The sequence below is a fragment of the Alligator mississippiensis genome, chromosome 1, assembly GCF_030867095.1.
Source record: "Alligator mississippiensis isolate rAllMis1 chromosome 1, rAllMis1, whole genome shotgun sequence".
Taxonomy (NCBI): Eukaryota; Metazoa; Chordata; order Crocodylia; family Alligatoridae; genus Alligator; species Alligator mississippiensis.
In genome coordinates this window covers 129,806,519-129,822,535 of record NC_081824.1, presented here as the reverse complement: position 1 = coordinate 129,822,535, position 16,017 = coordinate 129,806,519, and the positions used below count along the sequence as shown (strand labels likewise).

At 44.2% G+C, this 16,017-nt stretch overlaps 1 protein-coding gene across 5 annotated transcripts in view; it reads right to left on the bottom strand.

Annotated features, from left to right (window-relative positions):
- Positions 1-16,017, bottom strand: part of MTHFD1L (methylenetetrahydrofolate dehydrogenase (NADP+ dependent) 1 like) — a 291,886-nt gene that overhangs the window by 250,435 nt on the left and 25,434 nt on the right. For 4 of the 5 annotated variants that reach the window (XM_059714036.1, XM_019488330.2, XM_014605534.3 and 1 more), the window contains exon 8: positions 3,002-3,113. In XM_059714036.1, the coding sequence (XP_059570019.1) occupies positions 3,002-3,113 (112 nt within the window). Of the gene's footprint in view, positions 1-3,001; positions 3,114-8,816; positions 9,250-16,017 lie in introns of those variants that run through there. The other variant, XM_059714040.1, reaches the window with a different exon arrangement.

Sequence of the window (16,017 nt, the reverse complement as noted above, 5' to 3'; positions counted from 1 at the left end):
GGAAGATCATCGAGTCCAGTCCCCTGCCCAAAGGGCAGGAAGTCAGCTGGGGTCATAGGATCCCAGCAAGATAAGCATCCAGTTTCATCTTGAAGGTGTTCAATGTAGGTGCTTGAACCACCTCCGGCGGCAGGCTGTTCCAGACCTTGGGGGCTCGGACAGGAAAGAAATTCTTCCTTATGTCCAGCCTGAAACGGTCTTGTAGTAGTTTATGACCATTCGACCTAGTCGTCATCCCTTGGGGCGCTCTGGTGAACATACGTTCCCCCAGATCCTAGTGGTCACCCCTGATAAACTTGTAGGTGGCCATCAGATCACCCCTGAGCCTGAGCTTTTCCAGGCTAAAGAGCCCCAGGGCTCTCAGCCCGTCATCGTAGGGTCTGCTTCCCTGACCTCTGATCATGCGCGTGGCTCTTCTCTGGACTCTCTCAAGCTTCTCCACATCCTTTTTGAATTGTGAAGCCCAAAACTGGACACAGTACTCCAGCTGCGGCCTCACTAAGGCCGAGTACAAGGGGAGAATGACGTCCCGGGATTTGCTTGAGATATAAGAAAGTATGATCCAGCTATCCTTATTAACATATAACAGCCATAAGTATTATTAGTCTGCATCAACTTTTAGAACGTTTTAAGGATGTTATTCAAATGGATTCAACTACAGTCCTGCTAAATGTCTAAAACTTCATTCTTTTATGCTTATAACACTTCCTATAGCATAGTTGTCACACTAAAACTTTTTGGCTTTAATGTCCTCAAAGTTAGACAGTGTTTGACCTAATAACTGTACTAAAATAAAACGAGCTGCAGAGCATGAACACAGTGATTTTCATAATAATGATTTTAGCACTGACTGCACAGACATTGCCCAACTCCTTTTCTACGCTTAAGTAGTCCCATTCCGTTCAACAGAACTACTGTACTCACATTTGCACTGCTACTCATGTACAGTGTCTGCAGGAGAGAGCTGTAGGTAGATAACCATTAAAGCTCTTCTCTGATACTAATCATAATCACAAATAAAACATTTGCATGGACTTTTTATTTAGGCCAAGAAAATCTTTTTATTTTTCTAAGAGAAAATGGACAACTCGCATTAGTCTTTTCTAGAGATCTTCAGAATTCTATGGCAAGGGCGTTATGCCCTAGACATCTCTTACAGTAATTTCTATAAAGTCGTTTTGTATAATATGCTATAGGATCTTTTTCTCAGGGAACACACACAAACTTTAAATAAACTAAATGATGTTTAAGTCATTCTTTTTTTAACGTGGGTTCTTCCTTTTGTAAATGCAACTGCAAGGTGGAACACACTGATCTTAAAGATTTGCCTTTTCTGTTCTGGCTGATTCTTTTAGCTCAGTTTTAAGTATGCTGCCAATTTTTTTCTTATCCTTTACTGTATGCAAAAAGCTGCCCCAGGGTCAAACTAAAGCACTAAACAGGGTGTGACTTGGCTGCCCCAGGGTCTAACACATTACAGAGTAATCAAGGTAAGGAAACAGAAATAGTCAAAACTAAGGTGGAAGCAAAACTCAAAATTCATTAATGAGCCCAAATGCACCCAATTTCCATACAGAATTCTGAAAGACCTGGAACACGGAAGTACAGGTCAGGTAGCAAGTATTTAAAGAGATCTATCAATTAACAGGTACTATCGTAAGAGATTAGGAAATGTAGTACCTCTGTTTAGGAAGGGGAAAAAGGGACATGAGCAACTACAGACCCATTAGTCTGTTTTCAATAGTATGAAAGACTTTAGAACAAATTTTGAAGAATAGAATTAAAGATGTAGAGGCAAATGGAAAAAAAATGTTTATAATCTGAATTTATCAATACTGGATCATGCTATGATAATCTGATAACAAATGTTCTAGACAAAGGAAATACAGTAGAATTCATTTATTTGGACACCAGAAAAGCATTTGATGAATTATCACATAGAAAACTATTACGGAAGCTGGAAAAGGTAAAGATTAGCAGAGGAATTGTAAATTGAGCAAGGAAGGGGTTATAGATGGCAACAAGTAGGGCTGAAAGGGGAAGTATCAGATTGGAGGAAAGCTATTAACGGAGTTCCACAAGGATCAGTTTTGGGGCTGCTCTTGTTTAATATATTTATTAATGGCTTTAGCATAAGACCTAAAGTATGCTGATGAAATTTCCTGACAGAGTTGGGAGGTATTGTTAACAGAGGGGAGGATAAGAATATCATAAAGAAGGAACCGGACAACCCAGAAAACCAGAAAAGTGGAAATGGGATGGAAGTCAATAATTAAAAAATACAAGGTTATCAACCCAGGAACTAACACTAACTTCACTAATAAACTTGTGAGCTCATCAGTTGGAAGCGACTGAAAAGGAAGGCCCTTTGTGTGTGATCAAAGGATGTCAATGGCCTGCCATAACATGCAGCTGTGAAAAAGGCAAATGAGATCCTAGGACATAAGATAACTTTCACAAAGAAAAAGCAGAGTCTTTTTACAAATGGCACTAGTATGTTGACTAGAAAAGGGGTGTCTTGACAGGTGGACATAGGAAGAGTTTGGCCAAAAAAACAAAACAATAACAAAAACCTAATAACTGAGAAGGATTCTGATTGCTATCTATATACACACATCAGAGGGGTAAATATGTCAGGGACAGAATAGCTACTTAAACTGTAGGACTATAGCGGTAAAACAGATGGAAATAAATTCCACTTAAGATGGAACTCGGTAATTTTACGAGGAAAACCCATAACTGGTATATGCAATAAAACAGGAGATTGGATCAAGGGACCCAGGAGATCCCTTCCAGTCTTTGCATCAACAGTTGAATAATCCCTTCCTCAAAAATGTCAGGTAAATGAAGGATGAAAAAACTTTACGTACACACACACACAAACACACACAATTTATATGCATTGATTTTTATGGGCACTGTTACAAATGTGTAATTTTTGCAGCAATGTGTTGTATATATATTTTTCTTTAAAATGGTACTCAATTTTAACCACTCTTACCTGATAAAACATCATGAGAACAGTTAACAATGGTAGTTCCAGGCTTTATCCAACTGATTGGAATCTCTTCTGGTTTGATGCTACCTATCACCATCACATCTGCCTGATGCAGCTATGAATAGCCAAAATGAAAACATTACAGATTTAGGAATTTTTAATGCACTGAAAAAAATAACATTCTAATTAGTCTAAGTATTCAATAATTAGCCAGCAAACACCTTTTTCAGAAGTGAATGAAACAAATCCAGACTAGTAAAAATTAACCAAAAGCTAGCCAAAATTGGACCCATGAAAATGGTAAAACAAAATGTGAAGGCAAAAGACAAAAACATACAGCAATAATGCCCTCAAAGAATTTCAACTAAAGATTTTTTCCTCTTAATTCATGATTATCAATTGAAACAATTTGGCTAAGATTAATAGAACGAAGAACAATACACAGGATGATGGGAAAAATTCTAACAATAGACAAAAACATGAGCTATTTTCTCTTTCTTCCCTATTTCTCCATCTTCAGTAGAGTTCTGTAACAATTATAAGAATCTACATAAGATAAGGAAAAAACATTACAAGCACAGACAGACACATAAAGATACAGTAAAGGGGAAAGGAAAGCTCTGAACTGCAATAAGAAGTGAACACAGAAAATATTGAGGAACAGAAGAATACACAGATATGTAAATAAATGGAAAGTGTCACAAACTGACTTGTGACTGACACTACGCCTGCCTCTCTTTATCAAATTTGCATTGATGCAGTCCTGCCTTTGTACTGATGCAAACCTTGACATTTCTGCCAAGAAACAATCATTAAACATTCCAAGAGGGCCGTAGTTTTTAGCAAAAACCAGAGTTCAGGAGGGAAGGAGATGATGACTCTAGTAGAAATGGCAAAAGCTAAAAATGTTGTCTTCTCCATAGAAAAGACAAGAAAGGTCTAACCTTCCTCAGGGACTGGAATAAGGAATGAGTGTGGGAGAACATTATTTGCCAGAGAAATAACTGACAATTCTTTTAGACTCGAGATCTTTGCAAGACTACAACTTATTACAAGGCGTTGTCTCATGACCCCTGCTGCCTCACTGGGTCTTGCACAAACCTGCGGATGTATCCAAGAGCAAGCTGCTTAAATACCTTTGCAAAATCTAAGTCTTAGCAACTCTAAATTCATATTATTTTTTTTCATTTTCCACTAACTACACTACCTTCTGGCTTTCTAAACACAACAGCTGTCTAAACTCAGAGTCATTTAAGAGTGCACAACAGCCCTACAAGGCAGTAACTGTTAAATAATAAATTTATTAGATTAAAGCTTTGTGTTAGAATTTATGAATACAGAAGCGTGTTTGCTGAAAACAGAATCTAGAAAGATAATCATTTTAAATCCCCAGACTCCTGGGAAGCACCATCTTTCAGGTGTTTAGCATTTTTAATTAATTAATTAGGCCTCATTTTTACATCTCATCCCATACCATACCCAAAATACACAGCACTAAAGAACATAAGGCTGTTTTTCTGTATCTCCCTGGATTTTCCGTTAGAGGTTTCCCATTTACACATTTACCTAGCACATCTTTTATCAGAAGACTACATGAACACAGGAAGGAGTAATTTCAATAAGAAACCAAATTTGCAATTTACCCACTTCAGCATCCTGTGGCTGACACTGGCTAGATTTGAGATATTCCACAGGAAAGCACAAGAACCCTACAGTAGGCATAGGTAGAAAAATTTGACTCCAGTGTAGGTCTCACCTAACACGTAGTAGTCTAGCAGTTGACTAAAGCCTTAAAGTATGGGGTATCAGTATTTCTTCTAAAATCTTTTGTCACTGACTCCTATAATAGCAGAATAGTTGTAAACATCCTCTGTAAATGTTATCAGGACTAAACAAAAATCGTGACCCCAAAGGTTCAAGGTTAGCCGCATGTTGTAAGTGGCTTTAGTTTTGAATTTTCTGCCTTTCAATTGCACTACGCTCATTTCCCATTCATTAGGTTTATCTTATCCTCTCAGTCTTCTTTTCAAAGATAAAATACCTAATTTTTTTTGGTTTATATTCACGAGAATTTTTTCCCATCCCTACAATTCTTTTTGTTATTCTCTGTCCCTCTAATTTTGGAATATCCCTTTGAAGACTGGACAATGAGTGATGGGGTCAGAATTCCCAGTGAGACTGAACCATTAATTCTAAATATATTCCTGCATTTGCAATCATTCTATGCATCCTAATATTTGGATTGCTATTTTTAAACTAAAAAGATGTTAGTTATGACTTGAGAACATGGTCTGAGAAGTTATACGTGCAGACAAAACTTTTAGTTAGTTTTTTCAAGTGGGTTATTTTAAACATGCTCAAATAATATGAAAATTAGTAACTAATGATTTTTTTTTTTTTAATTAATAGAGTCCTGCTAAATATATCTATCTACACATGCACATATACATGAAACCAAAAACTAGTAAGGAAGTGACATTAGGCTCTACTGTAATCTGGAGTGGGGAAGAGGTGGAAGGTTGGTTATTCATTTATAGTGGTACTGAGCTCTCTTGTGGAATTAATAAAATGAAAATCCTAGTACCTAAACTGGTCACTAAAACTTTGTCCTTCTGTGCAATATTGTTTGCTAAAGGAAGTTGATTTCAGTTCTTATGTTTTGCTTTCGTGCTGGTGATGCACGTTTTAGGAAATGACTACTTCCTGTCCACGAGACAAGTTACTCTGATCGACTTGGAAAATGTTCTTGAGTGCAATTATAAATCAACTGCAGCCCTAACTTTTATTCTAGGAAACACCAATTAGACAGTCCATTGGCTCATCTATTATGTTTAAGTACCAGAATAGAAAAGAACAATCAAATTATATGTTGGTTTAACCTAAGCCTATTTTTGTGCACTTGAGTTGGCTTCAGGCTTTTATTTTTATTCCTTGCATTCTTCTTTTAAGATTTCAAAACTGTATCTCTCCATAAAAAATGGTAGTACAGAACATACACTTCCTCCCTTAATTGGACAGACATGCCAATATTGCAAATGAAGTGAAAGACAGCAAAGGAAGCATATAAACTCAGGATGTAAATGTCTTCCCTCCAGCATAACGATCAGGTAGATTTTGTTTGGTAAATGGTCTCTGTGTGCTATGGATCTTATTAAGGAGCAAAACAGGCTTACCTAATCAGAGACTCAATAAAATTGGAAAATTGAACATCTTTTTCATTATCTTCTTGTGTCTAGTTTTTTCTTGTATACGGGTTTATGCATTTTATCCAATGAGACTATTTAATACAAAACACAGAAACAGCCTTGAAAGCAAAGACCAGAACCTAAGGTCCCCCAGTTCCCAGGCTTCTCTGGAAGACAGCAGATATGAGTTTTAACTTCTCCCCACCTCTTTCCCACTCCCTATCACAGTCCCTCTCCACCCTGAGGCAAGAATAGAACCCAGAGTTCCCTTTTCCTGGGAGAGATCTTTCACTGAAACAATGAACAGCTCCTCTTCTGGTAACTGTGTCAGAAAAGAGATCCAGTAACCTATAAACAATGGGGTACTTATGTGTCTAAGCCTAAATCTCAAGCTCTAAATCCCAGTCTAACATAGGCACGGAGAGCGGGGGGTTTTCTGACGAACTCCAGAGGAGGGCCCACCTGCATGATCAGGGGGCAGCAGGGCAGGCCCTACGAGGAGAGGCTAAGGGACCTGAACCTGTTCAGCCTCCACAAGAGAAGGCTGAGGGTGGGGATCTAGTGGCCTGTTACAAACTAGTCAGAGGGGACCAGCAGGCATTGGGGGAGTCCCTGTTCCCCCGAGCACTACCAGGAGTGACTAGAAATAACGGTCACAAGCTGGCAGAGGGTAGATTCAGACTAGATATCAGGAGGCGTTACTTCACAGTCAGGACGGCTAGGACCTGGAACCGACTTCCAAGCGAAGTGGTGCTCGCTCCTACCCTGGGGGTCTTTAAGAGGAGGTTAGATGAACACCTTGCTGGGGTCGTTTGACCCCAGTACTTTTTTCTGCCATGGCAGGGGGTCGGACTTAGTTTCATAGTTGGTAGGGTCGGAAGGGACCTGAGCAGATCATCAAGTCCGACCCCCTGATGATCTGCTCTTGTCCCTTCCAACCCTACCAACTATGAAACAGAGACCAACCTGAACCACACATTTACACAGTGCTAAACATTCTGAAGTCCTGAACTGGTTATGACCCGTATACATTACAGGAACAACCCATAAACACTAACAATTCTGAAAAATCTTCAGCTGATTTATTTGATCAATTCTGTCATATGCAATTACAAGGTTGAAAAACAGTTGACCCGACTAAACATTCTCATTTCTATGACTACAAATCATAACACTGCAAACCCTTAACAAGTGTAATGCAATAAATTTTGTAGCCAATGTTAACAGCAGTTTGGACGGCCAATGTCACACATATCTGTAAATATATATTTAAAAAAAAGATGGATTTTTTCATGTGTATGTAGTTATGTCATATGTAGCAGACTACTTTCCAGTGTGTGGATGATTTATACACATCTGTATACCCCCTCTCCCACTGATTTCCTTTCCCCATCCCAAAGAGAAAGCAAAAAATAAAAATTCCTCTGTAATAAAGGAAAATACACTACTTGCAAGCTTTTTAAAAAATTCTGAAGAAAACTAAAAGCTGAAATATGCAAAATATATTTTAAAGCCTTTTAATTGTTAAAATGGGAAAGTTAAAATACAATTAATTTTCTATAAACTTGACTGACAGATTGATCCCACTGAAAGTTAAATATTTGTTTTACACAAAGTTGAGAGGCTCTGAAAAAAGGTTTACATAAACCCCATCAGGACATTTAAGTTTTACTTCACATAAGTTTTTCCTTTTTTCTTTTCCCTAATCTGTTCTCTTGACTGCTTATAAATCACTGGGAAAAGCTTAAAGAGGCATGGTGAGGACTAATCTCCTAAATCAGAAATAAATCTGACATTAGAGACGGAAAAGACCTGTGAAATCACCAAGCCTCACCCCCCCTGCAAATGTACCATGTAGTCCCTGGACACAGAGTGCATCAGATTAAACACAGATGCTACACGGGATCGTTACCAAAAGGCCAAGACAATATTGACAAGTGTTAATATGCAGCTGTGGGATAAACCAATTATATATAGTTAAATAACTAAAAACACCACATTTGATTATTTAGTTCATAATGGAAAAAATGACAAGCATTGCATAAAACAATGTATAACACAAAAAGCAATAAGAAGACATGTAAAGATCTCCATAGGCTAGTTTTCAAGTAGAATCTTGCATTCTCCTTGGCAAATCTTTTTCATTTGGGAAGACCTGTGCCAATAAATAATTTGAAACCTTACCTCATAACAAAATACAACTCCCTCCAATGAGATTTAAGTAGAAGCAGATTAAAAAGAACCACCCATTCCCAAGACAAAAGACTAAATGTTAAAATAACAGTAATGATACACACACCAAAGCCAAACATTCAGTGGTAATGATATGGAGTAATTGTAACTCTAAATAATTTAAAAACCTTTTTGCTGTTGGAGTTGGAAAAATATTTCATTTCCCTGCAGCTGAAACTGCTTTCTACAAAAGCCATTTTAAACCAACCAAAGAAAGATCATTGAATTTAAGATGAAACAGAAATATGTTTAATTAAGACATGGGTTCACATGTCTAAAACAGTACTATTTACATTTCAATATTTGCAGGGAGGGGAACAGGAGAAACTGATTTGAAATTTTCATCAGCCAATTTCAGAAAACACACATTCATGTGCTTTTCAAAATTATACTTTCCTTACTTAGATTTTCTTCCAGGTGCATCAACAGGTGTTCAATTATTTTGGAACAGCGGCATTTTTTTGAAGAGGTGATATGGTGCAGGGAGGAGGAAGAAAGAACACCGTAGTATTTGTCAGCAGAGATACAGGAAGAGTGCTCATTGTTTTCCACAGAACACAGAGGCAGTATTGTCCCTCCAGCATTGGTTGTACCGTAGCATGATTAAAAGATGCACTGACTAATACATGTCCAATAAAAAAAAGGAAGAAAGAGAGACTGATGATTTCAATTAGTCGTCACTAATAGAAAGAGGAATAAAAATAGGCTATTTTACTACAGAAGGTTGCTTAATATCATGTTGTAAAAAATGTGTACTACAACTACAGTATTCTAGCCCAGTAAGTCCCAAGTCCTAATAAGCAGAAACGTTGACTCCCACGTGGCATTTGTGATCTTTTCATTGATCTCTGGAAAGTTACAAAACCCCTATTACATCTGAAACACATACCAGCCTCCATTACACTGGTTATGTCCATAATGGCAACGTCCAGCCTTTTATCCACAAAGGTAAAATTGAGAAAGAAATAATTGTGTGCTTATATTGCCAATACAACACCATCTGTTCTTCCCTTTTATTTCCTATCTTATATATTGTGGATGCAAATCATTCTGGAGATTAAAGGAAGCCACACTTAATCCAGTACATGTTTACCTCTGGTGCATTTTCCAGGCTGTTTCTGGGTGTCTGTGTTGCAATCCAGGAGGAAGGACTAAAGTTTGTACACACATAGTCAAACTAAAAACTAGCCAGGTCAGGCACTGATAGCAGAAATAGCCACGATAACATACAGTTCAGTAAATGCACTGTATTTATTTAATACCCAAGTATTTAGCCTGGGTTTCATGTGGGTTTGCCAAACCGTGTACTGCTTGCAGCTGCACTGCTATTAGAACCCAAGTTGGCCAATTAAAAGTAAGTTCGGGTCTATATAAACTGTAGCCATGCTTCTGGATTGCAATATAAACATACCCAATTTATGTACATCACGGCACTAAAGCTCAGAGATTTCATAGACATTAGGGCTGGAAGGGACCTCGGAAGATCATCGAGTCCAGCCCCCCGCCCAAAGGGCAGGACGTCAGCTGGGGTCATAGGATCCCAGCAAGATAAGCATCCAGTTTCATCTTGAAGGTGTTCAATGAAGGCGCTTGAACAACCTCCGGCGGCAGGCTGTTCCAGACCTTGGGGGCTCGGACAGTAAAGAAATTCTTCCTTATGTCCAGCCTGAAACGATCTTGTAGTAGTTTGTGACCATTTGTCCTCATCATCCCTTGGGGCGCTCTGGTGAACAAACGTTCCCCTAGATACTGGTGGTCACCCCTGATAAACTTGTAGGTGGCCATCAGATCACCCCTGAGCCTGCGCTTTTCCAGGCTAAAGAGCCCCAGGGCTCTCAGCCTGTCATCGTAGGGTCTGCTTCCCTGACCTCTGATCATGCGCGTGGCTCTTCTCTGGACTCTCTTAAGCTTCTCCACATCCTTTTTGAATTGTGGAGCCCAAAACTGGACGCAGTACTCCAGCTGCGGCCTCACTAAGGCCGAGTACAGGGGGAGAATGACGTCCCGGGATTTGCTTGAGAAGCATCTATGGATGCAAGCCAGCGTTTTGGTCGCTTTACTAGCCGCAGCATCGCATTGCAGGCTCATGTTCATCTTGTGGTCAATGATGACCCCCAAGTCTCTTTCTTCCATAGTGCTAACCAACATAGCACTGCCGAGCCTATAAGGATGCTGCGGGTTTTTTTTCCCCAAGGTGGAGAACCTTGCATTTATCGGCGTTGAACACCATCAGATTCTCATCCGCCCACTTGCTGAGCCTGTCCAGGTCAGCCTGGATCACCCGCCTGTCTTCTGGCGTGGATGCTTTGCCCCAAAGTTTGGTGTCATCGGCGAACTTGGCCAGTCCGCTTCTGACTCCAGTGTCCACATCGTTAATGAAGATGTTGAACAGTATGGGTCCAAGGACAGAGCCCTGGGGGACCCCACTGGTCACCGGACACCACGATGAGTGACTTCCATCAATTACTACCCTCTGGGTCCGACCCCGGAGCCAATTTTCCAGCCAGTGGATCGTGGGGGACCCAAGGCGACAATTGGCCAGTTTCTCCAAGAGACGATCATGGGAAACCAGATCGAAGGCTTTTTTGAAGTCAAGATATATGACATCAATCTCATCTCCCTTGTCCAGGTGATAGGTCACCTGGTCGTAGAAGGAAATGAGATTGGTCAAGCAAGACCTACCCGCAACAAACCCGTGCTGGCTATCCCTTAAGATGTTGGCGTCGGCCAGTCCATTAAGGATGGCCTCCTTAATAAACTTTTCTAAGATCTTCCCCGGGATAGAAGTCAGGCTGATGGGCCTATAGTTAGCCGGATCCACTTTCCTCCCTTTCTTGAAGATAGGCACCACGTTGGCCTTCTTCCAGTCTTCGGGCACTACACCAGAGCGCCAAGAGTTTTCAAAGATCCGCGCTAGAGGCTGGGCTATGATGCTCGCCAGCTCCTTGAGTACCCTGGGGTGAAGATCGTCAGGGCCGGCTGACTTGAAGGTATCCAGCTTCTCAAGATTTTCCTTCAGAAAGTCAGCATTAATGGAGGGCAGGGGATCACCCTCACCCGGACTTCCCGGCCCTGTAGCAGGCACAGGCGTCCCATGGGGCTGATGAAAGACCGACGCAAAGTACCTATTTAATAGGTTGGCTTTTTCCTGGGCGTCAGTTGTCAGTTGCCCCATCTGGTTCAGCAGGGGTCCAGCGTTGCCCCTGCTTTTCCTCCGGCTCCCCACATATCTGAAAAAGGACTTTTTATTGTCCTTGATGCTCAAAGCTAGCTGGAGTTCAGTTGTAGACTTGGCTTTCCTGGTCTGCTCCCTACAGGACCGGACCAGTGCAGAATAATCCTCCTTGGAGGTGACTCCCATCCTCCATCCTTTGTAGGCCTTTCTTTTTAGCCTCAGGAGGTCTGCTAGGTCCCTGGAGAGCCAGGGGGGCTGCTGTGCCCTCTTGCTGCCTTTCCTCCGAGATGGAATAGACTTAGTTTGTGCATTGAGGATCGCTCCCTTGAGGAGCAACCACTCTTCTTGAACTCCCCTCTCCCTGTGGTCACAGTCCCTTAGGGCCTCACTGACAAGCCTCCTGAGCTTGTCAAAGTCGGCTTTCCTGAAGTCAAGGACTTGCGTGTTGCTGACTGACTTGCCAGCTTTTCGGCGGATGGTGAAGGTGATCAGCTCGTGGTCGCTGTCACCCAGCTTCCCATCGATCACTAGGTCGCCGACTAGGTCCTCCCCAGTAGCCAGCACCAGGTCGAGCAGTGCTTTGCCTCTCGTTGGCCCATAGACTTCTTGAGTCAGGTAGAGGTCATCCACGCACGAGAGGAAGCTCTGCGACCGCTCAGATTTTGCTGAGCGATCCTCCCACGAGATGTCTGGGTAATTGAAGTCACCCATGACAACCATGGTCCTGGAGCAAACTGCCTCAGCCAGTTCCTGGGCAAACTCCTGGTCTAGCTCAGGACTTTGGGAGGGAGGTCTGTAATAGACTCCCACCATTGTGTCCCCCGTGCCGTGTTCCCCACGGATTTTAACCCAGAGGGTCTCCAGCCGTCCACCCTGGTCGCCAATATCGGCTTGCAGGGACGCGTAACTTTCCTTAACATAGAGAGCTACACCCCCGCCCCTTTTCTCTACACGATCCCTCCTGTACAGGGTATAGCCATCTATCCCCGTGGTCCAGTCATGGGTGGAGTCCCACCAGGTCTCCGTTATCCCTATGACATCGTAATTGTTTGCACTGAGCAGGAGGATGAGTTCCTCCTGCTTATTCCCCAAGCTCCTGGCATTTGTGTACAGGCAGGCAAGTGCCCCCTGGGGGGCTCCTTCCTTGCCCACAGATTTTACCAGGGCTGGGGCGGGCTCCCTTGAGTGCCGTGATCCGCTGGCTTTGCAAGGATTGTTCAGCGGGCCAGCATTGGCGGTAGTCCCCCCGTCCCCCAGCGGGCTTAGTTTAAAGCCCGGTGGAGCAGGTCAGCCAGTCTGGCTGAGAAGAGCCTCCTCCCTAGGGGAGAGAGGTGGAGACCATCTCTTCCCAGCAGCTCGCTGCCTCTCTCGCCAAAGAGCGGGCTGTGGTCATGAAAGCCAAAGCCTTCCTGACGACACCAGCGCCGCAGTCTTTGGTTGACCACATAGATCCTCCTGTCCCTTCTCAGCCCATAGCCTGAGACTGGGAGGATCGACGAGAACACCACCTGTGCCCCCAGACCCTTAAGCCCCGCTCCCAAATCCCTGTAGCGCCTCATGACCTGGCTGGGAGTGCTCCGAGCCGTGTCATTGGTGCCCACATGAATAAGGAGCATGGGATAGTGGTCTGTGGGTTTGAGGAGCTTGGGGATCCTCTCTGCAATGTCCCGGATGCGGGCCCCTGGGAAGCAGCAGACTTGCCGGGCTAAGGGGTCAGGGTGGCAGATTGGCCCCTCCGTCCCCCTCAGGAGGGAGTCTCCCACAACAAACACCTTACGTTTTGTCTTGGGGAGAGCAGGGCCGGGAGTTGCAGTTGGGCCCATGTTGCCTGTGGGGGCCGGCAACTCAGCAGGCTCTGCTGGGGCAGCAAGAGGTGCATACCTGTTGCTCAGTTCTGGCGGGGGAGGGGCCTTGGTGCGGCGGGCCTTAGGGCCCTTGACCACCTTGGTCCGTGCCCCTGGCTGGACACAGCAGGAGGTCCCAGAGTCCTCCTCTGGCCTGGAGCGAGACTGTGATCTACCCTCTGCCTCCCGGGGGAGAAGGGCCTGGCAGTAGGAGTCTATCTCCTGCTCGCAGTCCCTGATGGCACGCAGTCTGTGGACTGTGGCCTGGAGCTCCTCCAGCTGGCGCGCCAGAGACCCCAAAAGGGAGCAGACCCCGCAAGGGGAGGTCGCCATGCTCTCAGGCTCCAGAGCCTGAAAAAGGGACAGGCAGCCCCCGCAGCCAAGAGCCAGGGGCTCCGTCTGCGCGGAGCCCGGAACCAGGGGCTCCGTCTGGGTGGCTGTGTCTGAGGTGCCAGAGGGGGGGGGCCGCGGAGCCCGAGGGGACCCTCGGGGTGCGGCGCGTGCCCATCCGTGTCATGCCTCAGGTAGGCTGGCTACGGCTGGGACTGTCTACCCTGGGGGGTGCGCAGGCAGGGTCTGGCGCCCTCCCGCACGCCCTTCCGCACGAACTCCACGCTAACTCACGCGCCGGCAGAGAAGCGCGCCTGTTTGTGCAGCCTGTTCGTGCGGCTCCGGTCGCGTGGCTCCCTGGGGGGCTGGGCGAAGTAGGGGCCTGGGCGGGGCTTGACCCGGCCCGGCTCCACTCAGCTGCCGCCTCCCACACACACACTAAGGGGGTTAGCCCCTTCTCTCCACGGGCCCCGCTTACCCCGGCCGCGCTGGGGGTCAGCGGGGGGCTCCGCGGCTGCTGGAGGGTTTCTGGGGGGCTTCGGGGGAGCGGGGGCGCAGCGAGCTTTCACCCGCGCGTCTCTCGCCGCTCCCGCGTCTAACTGAGCTTTTTCCCGGTCGGCGGGCCCTTTTAAACTGCGCGCATGCGCAGTGGGCCTGCCGTCGAGGAAGCTGCTCTAGGGCAAATAAGGGGGCCCTGCCCGGGATTTGGGGGACCCTGCCCTACTGGAGGGGGGCTGGTGAGCACCCCCCCTTCTCTCTCTCTCCCTCTCTCCCTGGGGGAGAGAAGATCACTAAGATTTAAAAAACAAAAATAACCAGACACAAACATTAATAGTTTGAAAATCTTGGTAGAAATATAATAAATACACAATATTAACTAAATACATTCCATTTTCTTTTCCATTACTTGTGATCAGTGGAAGAGATTTGCCTTTTTAAATAAGGGGTGTAAAATGAGATGTTTCTTAAAACTATGTTATTAAGTCTTCTTACAAAAAGTAAATGAGACTGTACCTGCAAAAGCTTTCTAACAAAGTTTAAAGGAGGATTACAGATTATCTTAATTACAAAATCTTTATCTTCATAATCCATTTTATGTATACAATAAGACAATATAACCAGGACAGTATATCTATATAGCAATTTTACATGGTTATATTAGAGTTTTTTGAAACATGAATGTGTCCACTTATGACTTTATGTAAAAATACAGAGTGTATAAGGACACTGCACAGCTGTGGTAAAACAGCTAATACAATAGATAAAATCGAGTTAACCCAAAATAAAATTAAGAAAAATCTTAGTTAGTTGCTCACTGTCACAAAAAAATCAAAGAAAATGAGTGCGGGATAAGAGCAGAATAAGACAGTTATTTATATAAACTTTAATAAAAATGATTTCAAACAGGAATATTAAAATTGTCCCTTTATTTTGAATATGCAAATGGGGGCAAGGGGAGTCTTGCTCTTAAAGATTTGACTGCTGCTGGTAAGTCAAGCTTTCATGGCAGCCTTTACAATAATTTATGTCAAGATATAGGTGTCAAAGATGTAGCCTGCAGCCTGGATCCAGCATGCAAGCCCTACCATGTGGCGCACAGCGCTGCTGCCCATGAATCTCCGACTTGACTCATATGCCACGAGTGCTGGATTGGACCTGCGCACTGCATGCAGTGCCCAAGCCAAGCCAGCTTAGGACACATGCTGGAACTGGCATGCGGGGTGGGCCAGCCTGTTGGCCAGCCCCATGCCATTCATCCACCCCATGGGGCCTGATGAGTTTGGTATCCCTGCCTTATAAATCAATCTAGATCAGTGGTTCACAACTTTTTTTATATTGCGGACCGGCCACAGAAGTGGGACAGGCCACATGGATCTAGCTGCCTCCCTCCCAGGGCTGCCCTGCAGCCCAGCTTTAACCCCATGTGACTTTTGGCAGCAGAAGCCACTCGCCCAGGCAGACAGACGGGGGTCTGAGCAGGGGGCTTGTGCCACAACCCGGAAGCTACCCCTTTGTGGCCTGGTACTGGGCCACAGCACAGTGGTTGGAAACCTCTGATCTAGGTAGCTAAAAGACGTAAGTCACCTATATTACTGAAAAAATTTTGCACGTGGGGAAATGCTTGCATATATGCAGACCTTTCTTTTTACTCCCTACTGGGTAGTTTCATAGTCGGTAGGGTCAGAAGGAACCTGAGCAGATCATCAAGTCTGACCCCCTGCCATGGGCAGGAAAGGATGCTGGGGTCAAACA